Consider the following 13382-nt stretch of genomic DNA (forward strand, 5'->3'; position numbering starts at 1 on the left):
TGTGTACACATTGTATGTTTAGTTGCTGATCTACACACAAGAAATCATACACCTTCTCATTTGTTGGTTTTGTGTTCACAAATCACATAAAAAATGTCCACTGGATCAGAACTGAGACCACAGTACTAACGGGTTGTGCTCCAGGATAGATGCTTTAGGAGGACATTCTTGAAAGTGGGTTTAATTAAGTTTGTAATACAAATTAGATAAGATTAACTTTGGCATGTTTTGAAAAATGAGTCAAATATGAGTCACGTCGAGACTTGCTCTTATCCGGGTTGGCCAGTGTCCCCTGACAATACTGGGATTTGTTGCTGTGCTCCTTCAAGATTATTAGCAACACAGTGCATGAATGAAACGCAGGTTTGACTCATGGTGCAAAATGGCGAATGAATATTTTTTATTTAACTAAAGATTACTGAACCATGACCAGTCACATTGACTCAGATTGACTTCATAAAAATGGAATGAAAATTTTGAACAGTGAAACATACAGTAAAACAAAAAAGTTTGTTGTTAAAATTGAAAACGTCTTAACTCACATGATGGATTTTTTTTTCCTAATTGGTTATATAATGAAGGACCTCATACTCATTTTCTGGTGTTTCTTCTTTTTGAAGAAAGTGTGTACAACGTAAAGGTTGTTAGGCAGTTCAACTTCATATCTTCCTCTCAGATATGCTTATGATGTGTCCGTCCAGATATTATTTTATATTATATCACTCAGTCATGTGAGGCTATCGCACATCAACCCCATTCATGTCCATTTTCCCATAAAACATCAAATGTAGATGCTAGAGCTTTCACCTCCAGCCAGTCTTCACCTAAAACCACACTGACATGATGGTTTCAGAAAAATTACTGCTATAAGTACAGATTCAGTCTAGTCTAGTCTGTTGGCCATTACAGAGCCATTTACATTTTCCAGATGGCAGAATGTAATCCCTTTATACAGAGTATCTGTAGTTCCCTTTTTTTCATAGTTCCCATGTGAACCATTTCCTTTGCCTTTAATTAAGACCACAAACCACAACTGTGTCCTTCAGAGGTCAAACAGGAAGGCCCCAAAGTAGCTGGATGAGTCTTCTGCATATACAGCTGTTGGAGAAGACACAGAGATGAAGATCTCATCTCCTGCACGAAGTTCAAACAGCCCACCCTGATAGATTGAATGAAGAGCATTCTCACTGTCTGGTGACCAACATTTGGTGCCCACACCCTTCAGGAGCTGAATAGGGTGAGCATAGGCAGTCTTCTTGTAGACACACTGCACCACCTGGTGGCTGACAAAGCCAGAGTGGTAATCGTCACTGGAGAGGGTGAGATATTGGAAGTAGACTTGGGCGTACAGGTAGTAGCGTCCTGCGCGAGGAATACGCAGACGGCCGTTGGACACCGTCATGTTGTGCAGGTGGGAGCCGAAGCTCTGGTTTCCCCAGGAACGAACAGGATGACGACAGGACTGGTAAAGGTCAGCCTGGGGGGTTAGGGATGTGGGACCTGGTAAAGTGAGGAAGAAGTTGAAAGACCCAACAGACTCCTTGATTATCTCTGTGTACTCTCTTACTTAATCCTACTCAAAAAGATTACATTTACTGTAGAGTTCAGGTCCAACCCAAACACACATCACTATTATCATTTTCAGGTTAAACCAGAACACATTAATGAAATGGTATTGGTTTGATTTGAGTAAAAACTCTGCAGGAAGATAGATCTTCTGGAACAGGACTGAGCATCACAGTACATATCCTACCACTGAATAATATAAAACAAATTCTTCTCTGTGTCAGGTAGACACATGTCAGTTAAAGTGGGAAAATATGACCAGTTTATTTCAGACCAGCTTTTGAGATCACAGTTACTGGCTCATCAACATACACAGAATGCTAAAGTAATCTAACTAAAGAGATTTAAATGTGCTTTATCTGTGTAACAGAGAGAGAGAGAGACTGGCTATACACTTGTCATTGCACAGTTCACACATAACTTTGATGAGGCAGCTGTCTTTGGATATTACTGGAAAACAGTATTGGTTCAACTGCATGTTCTTATGAATCTGTCCATCTTTTTATCTGTCTATTAAATAGTTTGACAGTCGTTTCATAGTTTGTGTCTGCATTTAACAACATTACACAAGCACAATATGCCCTGTGTTTTATACATTTTTAAAGCAGCATATTGCATTCGACATTGTGTGACTTGAAGAGGTAGGGGTTAAAGCTATTTCCTCATCTCCACTAATAAGATACAAAGCAATATTTGTTCATAATCCTACTTTGTCTAATTCTGCTGACTTTATGACTGATCTTCATTATCAATCTTGTCTTATTGTGAATTAAGTCAAATTTCCCTCTTGAAAGAAGAATAACACTAAACCCACATTATGTTACTTGATAAGCTTGTTAGAATTGTGAAAATAATATATGGACATTCTACGACTATCATATAAGTCTTATCATGCAAGTTATAACTATTTACATCAACATCTGGACTTGAGTATAACGAAACATCTCCTTAATGTTCAACACATGTCTACAAACAGCATAGAATGGCAGTGACATTAAGCCAGTGCGCCCTCATCCACTTTCATTCATTTTGACTTTTTTTAATCAGGTTCCTGATCTTTTGTAGATCAGTGTTTATATGGATCGGTCAGACGTCAGCATATGTTCACTTTTCTTGGTGCAAAGGGCAAAATGGCACATTTAAAAGTTTAAATGAATATCAGATGCTAAAACTACATCGAATTATAGTCCTTACCAGGAATATACTTCAAAGTCTGTTTTTGTTAATGCTTGAGGACTTGCTATTGGAAGCATTGGAATAAAAATGAATTGTTTGTTAAGGTTTCATAGCTTTATGAATCATGTTTCTTTTTGATTGCTTTTGATTGTTTGAGCAATGACTCAAAGCAGCTAGAAGTCACTCCTTTTCAGTCAATTTCCAAACCAAACTACTATTAATGCATGTGCCAGAGGTGCGCTTATTTTTATGTCAGCCGAAATTCCATTGAGGTGTAGGTTAAAAGTGTGGGGGCTGTGGTCCCTCCGGCTTCGGTGACCCTGCTGCTATAAGACACCAGACTTTCTCTTAGGAGTTTAGACCCATAAAGATGTCTTTAAATCCCTTCAGACTCAAGCTATACAAATGCAGATATATCCATTTGTTCATATTTGAAAAAACAACACCAATGACAAATTATCAAAAAGTATACCACTTTACCTGTGTTCACTCTAAATGCAATTTTTCCCCTATGAGTTACCACCTATATAATAATCATTATAATTTTTACTTTCTGTTTAACGATCCAAACCTTTAACTTATTTTGCAGGACAAAAAAATCCATGAAATCTTTCTCAAGGACATTTTTTGTGAATGTGGGGAACTCTGCGATTTGTTTGTGTCCACAAAGCATTTGTTGAACTTGTTTTTTCCACTGTTTTCATTTATCAGAGTTATCAGTTCAGTAAACATTCAAGACATTTAGCTAAATTCCTAATGAAGCAGTGTATCTTTAGGTTTTTAACAAATAATTAAATTACTTACAAGAGTAACTTTTGAGTTTTTGTCTGTTTAATATACACCCCCAGACATGCTGGCAAACTCACCCTGAAGTCCACTGTCTCTGAGAGTAAGATGAGCAGACGGCCGTGGGCTGCCAGTGGTGAGTAATTTTGCTCGAGGAGGGATGGCTACTCTTTCTGTGAAACATTTAAGAACAAAAGGTGTACAATGGAGCTCAAGAACAAGGCCAAAAGAATATTTGAAGCTAGTTTCAATAATATATGTGCATTAAATGTTTTTCAAAAAGAGCTGAGGTTACAGTAGAAATAGGAGTGTGTATAAAAGAAGCAAATAATGAGTAATAATTTCTTTGGTTTCATGTTACCTTGAAAGGTGTGTTTAGAGATTATGTTTTCTGTGACCTAAAAGAGAAGAAAAATGCTTATACTCATATTTGTGACAAAAGCAGTCATAAAAAACTACCTACCAAACCAATAATCAACTCAATGGATCAATGGCCTGAATTCATAAAAATGGCAAATCTGCAAATCTACATCATTCCTATAAGTGATTCTTGCTATTTCAAGTATAATACAGTCAGATAACTGGTGTAGAGCTGGCTAAACTGAGTAACGTTGTGTCTTTGGCCCCGTGTCATCATACAGGGCTGGTCTTTCCTCTCAGGATCCAGCATAGAGCCACAGATAATAAAAGACATTGTTCCTGCCAAATAAACATTGCTACTAAACTGCACACCCCTGTTTTGATAGAAGCAATACTGAATGGTATATATCTAAAGCATAGCAACATTTATCAAAACATTTTCCACATTGAAATCTATTTCAGACAGACAAACAAAGCTCTTTTCTGGAACACTGGAGTGGAAAGAGTAACATCAAAGTCACAGAGGACAGCTTTCATTACATTTTATTTATTAGAGTGAAACTGACATGAAATTTCTTGAGTGCAACGGGTCAAATTAAACATCTAATATATCTGTCAATCATAAATACAGTATCCTGCTGAAGTTATACCATTTTCGTTAATGTTTTTGCCACTATCACAGTGGCTGGGAGGAGGTTTAAGGACTATTTTCAATTGGAATTTGAGTAACTTGAGGTTAAGCGCTTTAAAATATAAGGTACTTGATCGTAAATTACTTGTGAGGGATTGTCTTAACTCCTCCGGAGTAGCCAATAGCAGGGGTAGATTAATGCTGAATGTTGTTGTGTATATTAAATGAGATGTATTTCTATGAGAATTAATACCAGAAGGGCTTTGTGGCTTTTGACAGCTACTTTCCCTTTTGCTCTAAATGGACAATGTAGTTATGTCCAAAGGGTTTCAGGTCCAATCCAATGCCATGAGAACCATATCAATGGTTCCCTCATTTCCCAGTAAAGGCCAGTTGATCCTTCTGCATTGTATCTCTACGCAGTGGCCTACAAATTGGTTTGCATTTATAGTTCTGTGTGGGTGTGTCTGCATCATTACAGTACACAGCCAAAATGCTAGTAAATTGAGAGAAAATGCCTTAATTTCTGAAATAAATATAAATCAACAAAATGTAATTGGTGGATTCAAAAGTATTTGTTAAATTATTGTGGCATTAAAAACAAATTCACCAAAGTATGTGAACATGTTGAGATTTATGTACAACTTATTTAATATACACTTTGTCTGCATGCCGAGATAAAATTAATCAGGCTTATACTGTATAAATTATAAAGAGGCTTTTGTCAGGTTTCCTTTTTTAACAATATAAAATAAAAACAGCAACTGCTCCCAATTAAAACGAGCCCAAATGCAATGTGTTATGATGTAGTTATAATTTTGTGGAAAATCTCCGCTGTTGTGGTGCGCAAATATGTGATGCATAGTTACATTTTTCGAGAGGTATGAGCCAGGCAATGGTGTAGGTTTGACACAGAAATATAAATAGGCCTTTAGTCTGTATGAAGTGTATACAACAGCAGTGGTAAGTGATCTTTCAGAAAAGACCAATGAGAATTGATGTGCGGAATTTGCATGCCACTCCCCCGGACATACAAGTATAAAAGGAGTGCCGCTTGCAAACACACACTCAGACTTCTTCTTTGAAGCCGAGCGGACGCATTCACTGAGCTGAATCCCTCCTGCCGTTCCACTAATCTCTCTCGCTCCAAAGCTGTTGGATCTATGGCGCATTACAGCGGTTTTCCCCCTCGCACACTACAGTTGTGTTGAGCAACACCCCTGGGTGCTTTGACAGCAGAGCAAAGCTTCCTATATATATATATATATATATACATATGTATATATATAAATACACAAAAGAGTATATTTGTGTTTGGGTGCCACCCACGTGGAGTCAGCATTCGTTGATGGTTCATGTCCTCATTGTGAGGACATGACCATGGCTACGTTGCAGTCACGGCTCGCCTTCGTAAGAGGGCAAGCCACCCCTGCGGTTCCCCGTCTGCAGAGGCAGCCCTTACCCCGCTACTAGCTCACTCGTGGGACATGTTGTGTGCACAGGGACCTGGTGGTCAGGCACCTCAGCCGCTTGGGGCTTCGGGTCAACTGGGAAAAGAGCAAGCTTGCCCCGGTTCAGAGCATCTCTTTTCTCGGTACGGAGTTAGACTCGATGACAGCGTGCCTCACCAATGTGCACGTGCCATCAGTGCTGGACTGTCTGCATAGGTTCAGGCAGAATATGCTAGTCACACTGAAATCCTTTCAGAGGCTCCTGGGGCATATGGCATCCTCAGCGACGGTCACGGCGCTCGGGTTGATGCATATTCCACTTCAGCATTGGCTACAGACCCCAGTTGAGAGACGAGCATGGCGCCACGGCAAATAGGGTTCTCATCACGCAGGCTTGTCGCCACCTATTCAGCCCCTGGTCAGACCTAGCATTCCTACGGGCAGGAGTTCCCCTAGGTCAGGTCCCCAGGCACATTTTGGTTATGACAGATGCCTCCCAGCATGGATAGGGCACCGTGTGCAACGGGCACTCAGTCGCCAGCCCTTGGACAAGCCCGCAACTGCGTTGGCACATCAACTGCCTCAAGTTTCTGGCGGTACTACTTGCCCTGAGGGGGCTATTGCTGTTGATCTGGGGCAAGCATGTGTTGGTCCAGACGGACAACACAGTGATGATTGCGTACATCAACCACCAAGGTGGCCTACACTCTCGTCGAATGTCACAACTCACAACTCAAGTCAGCAGCGGCTCAAGTCACTGCGAGTAACTCAAATCCCGGGCCACCTCAACAGCACAGCAGACACGCTGTCGTGGCAGGTTACGCTCAGGGGAGAGTGGAGACTCCACCCTCAGGTGGCCCAGCTGATCTAGATTTGATTCAGCCAAGCACAGGTAGACCTGTTTGCTTCCCCATAATCCTTCCACTGCCTGATTTGTTATTCTCTGACCAAGGCTCCCCTCGACACAGATGCCCTGGCACCCAGCTGAACCCTGGGGCTACGCAAATATGCATTCCCCCCAGTGAGCCTACTTGTACAGTGTGCAAGGTCAGGGAGGATGAGGAGCAGATCCTCTTAATGGCCCCTTACTGGCCCTCCCGGACTTGGTTCTCGGACCTAATGCTCCTCGCGACAGCCCCCCCTGGCAAATTCAATTGAGGAAGGGCTCCATCTGGCACCCGTGACCGGACCTCTGGAATATCCATGTCTGGCCCCTGGATGGGACATGGAAGACTTAAGTGGCCTATCACCAGCAGTGGTAGACACGATCACTCAGGCCAGGGCCCCCCCAACGAGGCGCCCCCGTGCTTCTGCTTCGACCCGGTAAGACCATGTGTTTTATTCCACTTAGAAGTCAACCCCCCGGGTGTGGTCTCTGCAGTGTCTTCCTTTTTGGAGGGACACCCCCACCATGGACCTTATATGGCCTCCAGCTGAATGATTTTGTTCCTTTTTTTGGGGAGAACAATAGAGAGAAGTCTACGGCTGGGCAAGCCAGTCCTTAAACTTCTGAGCAGTTAGCCACTCCCCAAGGTGTAGGGAACTGCTTCATGCCTGCTAGTGTGTTACACGACGGCTTGCTGCGCTGGCTACAAGGCACACATAGTTCTGCCCGTCTCGCACCGCCAGTCTGCGTAACTCGGTTCAGCTCTTGTGGCATATTCCATTGGGACCTCTAGTGTCAACTCATCGACACAACGTTGAGTGAGTGACAGATAGGGAACGTCATGGATACTGATGTAACCTCCGTTCCCGTAACCATGACGATATAGTTATAAAAACACTTATATAATGTAAATTTGTATGATTATTTTTTTTAACTGAACATAAATGCTGCATAATAAAATTGTAATTAAGTACACCATTTGCATTTTATTTTTGTAAGCAATGCAGCAACTCTTTACCTTAGAAATGTAGGCTTTGAGTCCTTCGGCTAGTTTAATGCACGGCTCCCCAAATAGCTGCACCAGGTCATCTGGTACGTCCTGCTCTTTCTCTAGAGCATTCAGAAGACCAAGACATCTCAGTTCCTCCACCACACCCTGGGACCGAGCCTGTCCATGACAGAACGACACCACCACCATATATAAATATATATATATATATATATATATATATATATATAGAGATATATATATATATATATATATATATATATATATATATATATATATATATATATATATGAAATTACATTTTGCACTAAGAAAATAAAGCCTATGTTTAGGATCATTACAATTATTTTTATTTATTATTTTCAGGACACTCCAGCACATTTTACTCCCCAACTTTCTTTACCATAATGCATTTGGAAGTTTTGCTTTGACTATTTCCTTTGTTTTCAATTATTATCGTAACAGTGTGTGTGTGAGCGTGTATTTATCACTTTGTGGGGACCAAATGTCCCCATAAGGATAGTAAAACCCGAAATGTTTTACCTTGTGGGGACATTTTGTCGGTCCCCATGAGGAAAACAGCTTATAAATCATACTAATTTATGTTTTTTGAAAATGTAAAAATGCAGAAAGTTTTCTGTGAGGGTTAGGTTTAGGGGTAGGGTTAGGTTTAGGGGATAGAATATAAAGTTTGTACAGTATAAAAACCATTATGTCTATGGAAAGTCCCCATAAAACATGGAAACACAACATACACACACACACACACATAAGCCAAACGTGTGTGTGTGTGTGTGTGTGTGTGTGTGTGTGTGTGTGTGTGTGTGTGTGTGTGTGTGTGTGTGTGTGTGTGTGTGTGTGTGTGTGTGTGTGTGTGTGTGTGTGTGTGTGTGTGTGTGTGTGTTTTTTACTGTGGGTGGGCGAGCGGTAGTGTAGCGGATAGCGCACTGCGCTACGAACCTGGTGACGATTATCTGAACCGGTCCCGGGCCTCCCCTAGGTCGACTCAGTCTAAAATGAGTACCTGGTGCGGTGTGTAAAACATCACCACTGGGGAGACAAAGGCGGTCGGGCGTGGTGCTGGCCACCCACCCCCTCGTGTACCGTTCCGGCCTTCATAGGTGCTCGCTAACAGCACTTGCCCCTACAGTCTGTTAAGGCTAAATGGGGGATCTTTGTCTTTTGTGTTTTACTGTATTAAAAAGATGCTGGTGTACAATGATTTTTAGAAACGTAAAATATCATGACATTTTTGTTTGTACACAGTAAATACTAATAATTAACAACAAAAAAAATTGTTAACTCAACTTAAGCTTAAGTTTTTTTCTTTTCTTACTAGTTTTAATTCAGCTACCGTTACTCTCTAATCCCTAAAGTTGTTATTAATAAAAACATTTATACTGTCCTTATTAAACAGTACTTGAAAGGTCACATTTTGTAATCATAACTAAATTTTTATGTTCTTTAAACTTTGGCTTTGAGTACTACTGACTCAAAATGATCAAGTAAAAAATTCTGGCTGAAAAATGTTTTTTAAATGTATATAGATTTGATTCTTATGACTATTGTTGTGGTTTTGTTTTAGCTGGTTTATAGATGTGATTTATGTTAAGTCACCATTAGGGTGATTAGTGTGGCCTCTGGTGAACTTTGGGAGCCTGTTAAATTTAAACCATTCTTCTTTACTCAATTTGACTTCACGAAAGTGCAGATTTATGTACACTAAGAAGTACTGAGCAGAATCCAATGTGCCATATTGCGGACCAAGATTTTTCAGTCATTATTTCCCTTATAGAGTATAAGATGTACTATAACTGTCACGATCCCCTGTTGTCTGTCCCGTGTTTCATTTGTCATAAACTACACTTCCCATAATTCCCTGCCCTCATCACTCCCTGTGCACTTCATTGTTCTCACCTGTGGTTAATTTAATCATGATTATCCTTGTAAATTTAAACCCTGGTTGTTTGGTCAGTCTTGGTCGGTCGTTGTATGTTTCCAAATGTGAATGTGAATGTTCCAATGAAAATGTTAATGTCTGTTCCTGAATGTGTTCCTGCCTGAGCCCGTCGTGGATGTTTTCCCTTGTTTATATCTTTTGTTTCCCCTCGTGGATGTTTTGTTTGTTCCAGTCTTGTTTGTCTTATTATATTCAATAAAACTGCATCTAGATCCCCACTCCTCGTCTACCTTCGTAACAATAACTCAAGTTAAATAATTAAATAAAACAATTATACTTATTTCACAGATGAATTATGTTTACTTAACTAGTTAACATTACTTAAAAAATGAAGTTCAAGTGTCAAATAAATACTTAGAAAAAGCATGCAAATGGATTGCCTTAAAAAACTGTACTGTACACAAAATCATGGAAAAACTATATTTGCTGAAACAAATTGAAGAATATAAATACCATTTGGTGCTGTAATTGCACACTAGCATATAGTGCATTATGTAACTTGCCTTACAGGACATTTTTGGTCAGAGTTTGACAACTTTCCCATGCTGAACATAAAGACGGTGTCAGAATACAAAAGACCTCATTGCAAAAGCTCTTAGGGCTGTTTGAAAGCATGGGAAAATTGCAATATTCTGTAATTAGAGTCTGTGATTAAAAAAAAAAATACATAAATAAAAAAAATTTGATATGTAAAACCCCAATACAAAAGCCAGGAATTTAGAAGCTCACTATGCATGAGAACTGATGTCAACCTATGACCTCATTCTAGTGGCAACAAGCTTAGTGAAGTTTACACCATCTCAAGACAATCCAAATAAAAAAGTAGTGCTGACACAATAAAAACATGTAAAACTAAAGATGACGGCATGTCAGCCTGCAGGGTTAAAAACTGCTTTTTACACGTTATAACATGTCAGATCTCCAGTTTTGCAGAATCTTATGGGAACATTTTAAAACGATATGGAAAGTGCCCCAAACGTACACTTATGCGCCCCCAACACTGTATAAACCACTAAAACATTTACACAACAAAACCACATTCGTTTTGGTTTTTACCTGTGCCACTGACATATTTAAGTAGATGAAGAGTCCCGTTGTCGAGGCAACTTGAAGGACAATCACGATGACCACAACCGTCGTCACCCACAGCCTGGACGGAACTTCGAGGCGGTTTATGGGCTCAACCATGATGAATGAGCTCGATTCGCTACTAACAGATTGTAAATAATCGGAGTTGCCCTCAGATGCCACCGCTTTCCTGTCGATTGACTGCAGCAGGCATTGAGGAGGGGCTGCAGAATCCATGTTAATCACTGTAATGTTACCAATTAAAAAAAAGTTTAATTTTACGTACCACCGCCCACAACAAAGATATGTTCGAGGAGACAGCGGGATAAATGGGTCGCCGTCGTTGTGGCGGGTTTCAGTAACAATAACCAGCTACTCTGGTTGAGAAAACAGGCTGCTCTGCTGTGCGCGAGGCGGTTCTGTGGCGCATAATAATAACTGAATGAGTTTGACAATAGACTGATGTATCACGCGCTTTTCACCCTGTTCCAATTAGCTGCCCTTCCCTCTCATTTCTTATTTTATACAACTACAGTTCCTTCCATGCTACCAGTTGCATCCGCAACACATATTAGCCCCTTTCACACATGCAGCCAGGTAAATTACAGGACAATCGTTGGGTTGCCTTTACTGGTAAATGTAGCACATGTGCTATTCACACCACCAAAACATTTATAGATACTGATACAACGTTTCATTAAAGGAAATTGCCAAAGCAAATTTTACCAGGATTTTCAAAAGGGTCGTGTTCACACATGACCTCTAACCTGAAAATTGCAGAAAATTTTCTGTAAAACGCTGTATGTGTGAAAGGGGATACTGTGTAGGTGCCATAATTAAAATGTAGCTAACTCTTCAAATGACAGTCTCCATTTTATTGCACGTTGCTATAATTAATTACTATAATAATAAATGAATTCAAGCTACAAGCAGCTTAATATTACTAAACATTTAGGCTTTCATTACTAAGTGCTTTGTAATTACACAGTGATAACTTAATAATTAGTATTACTAAGTGCTTCCTTAAAGGGATAGTTCACAGAAAAATGAAATTTCTCTCATAAATTTACTCAACTTCATGCCATCTCAGATGTGTATGTCTTTCTTTGTTGTGCTGAATACAAAAGTTTTTAAGATTTGTAGAAGAATGCAAGCTGAAGCTTCAAAACGCACTTAAACGCAGCATAAAATTAATCCACAAGACTCCAGTGGTTAAATCCATGTCTTCAGAAGCGAAGTGTGTGAAGAAAGTGTGTGTGTGAGAAAAAGTTGAATATTTAAGTTTGTTTTAAAAAATCCTCCCTGCCCAGTAGGTGGCGATATGCACAAAGAATGCAAATCACCAAAAACAAAAGAAGAATGTGAAAGTGAAGATAAAAAAGGACTTAAATATGTATCTGTTTCTTACCCAAACTTATATCACTTCTGAAGACATGTTTTTTTTGGGGGGTTTCTCCCCTTTTCTCCCCAATATGGAATGCCCATGTTCCAGTGTACTCTAAGTCCTCGAAGTTGCCTCCACGTCTGAGTACGTCAATTCGCACATCTTATCACATTGCTTGTTGAACGCGTTACTGCGGAGACCTAGCACGTGTGGAGGCTTCACGCTATCCTCCGCGGCATCCATGCACAACTCACCATGCACCCCAAGAGCGACAACCAAATTGACTATACCCTCCCTAGCATCCGGGCCAACTGGTTGCTTCGGAGACCTGACTGGATTCACACAGCACACCCTGGATTCAAACTTGCGACTCCAGGTGTGGTAGTCACTGTCTTTACTTGCTGAGCTACCCAAGCCCCCCGAAAATATGGATTTAACCATTGGAGTCAAGTCAAGTCAAGTGGTTTTTATTGTCGTTTCAACCATATAAAGTTAGTCCAGTACACAGCGAAATGAGACAACGTTCCTCCAGGACCATGGTGCTACATAAAAACAACATAGGACAAACACAGAACCACATGAGACTACACAACTAAATAAAATACCTATATAAAATACCTATATATACCTATAACCCTATATAAAGTGCACGTGCAAACATGTGCAAAAAGTACAGGACAGTACAAGAAATTTCTGACAATTAACAGGGCAAAAGGCACAGTGAGAGACAGTGCAGCACCTACCAGTACACAGTAGTGCAAAAAGATGACAGTTTCTAAAAACGTAAACGTAATATACTATGAGATAGTGTTCTATCTCATAGTATGTTAGTATGTAACATAGCAGTTATTGAGGTAGCAGACAGTTATAAAGTGACAGTAATTAAAGTACATGTTATGTATGTGGGAAGCAGGAGAAGGCAGACGGGTGGTTTGGTTCCAAATGCGGTTTTAATTATAAATAACAAATAAGCAAACACAAAGAAAAGTTCACGATGGGAAAAACTAACTCTAACACAAAAGAACACACAGCTGGTAGAACATTCACGAAGGGCAGGAAACAGGGGCATAGGCACGACATGAAACGACACAACGAACGACAAAGG

The 13382-nt window shown here is 40.1% G+C and overlaps 1 protein-coding gene across 1 annotated transcript; it reads right to left on the reverse strand.

Moving 5' to 3' along the window:
• Nucleotides 1-370: 370 nt before the first annotated feature.
• On the reverse strand, nucleotides 371-11326 carry tnfsf10l3 (tumor necrosis factor (ligand) superfamily, member 10 like 3). Its single transcript, XM_052104824.1, has 5 exons — nucleotides 10882-11326; nucleotides 7875-8024; nucleotides 3890-3926; nucleotides 3609-3701; nucleotides 371-1500 (listed from the first exon to the last, which is right to left on the reverse strand). Exons 1-5 carry the CDS (start codon nucleotides 11128-11130, stop codon nucleotides 1043-1045), a joined length of 987 nt encoding a protein of 328 aa, XP_051960784.1. The 5' UTR covers nucleotides 11131-11326; the 3' UTR covers nucleotides 371-1042.
• Nucleotides 11327-13382: the final 2056 nt, after the last annotated feature.

The sequence above is a fragment of the Xyrauchen texanus genome, chromosome 34 (genome assembly GCF_025860055.1).
Source record: "Xyrauchen texanus isolate HMW12.3.18 chromosome 34, RBS_HiC_50CHRs, whole genome shotgun sequence".
NCBI lineage: Eukaryota > Metazoa > Chordata > Actinopteri > Cypriniformes > Catostomidae > Xyrauchen > Xyrauchen texanus.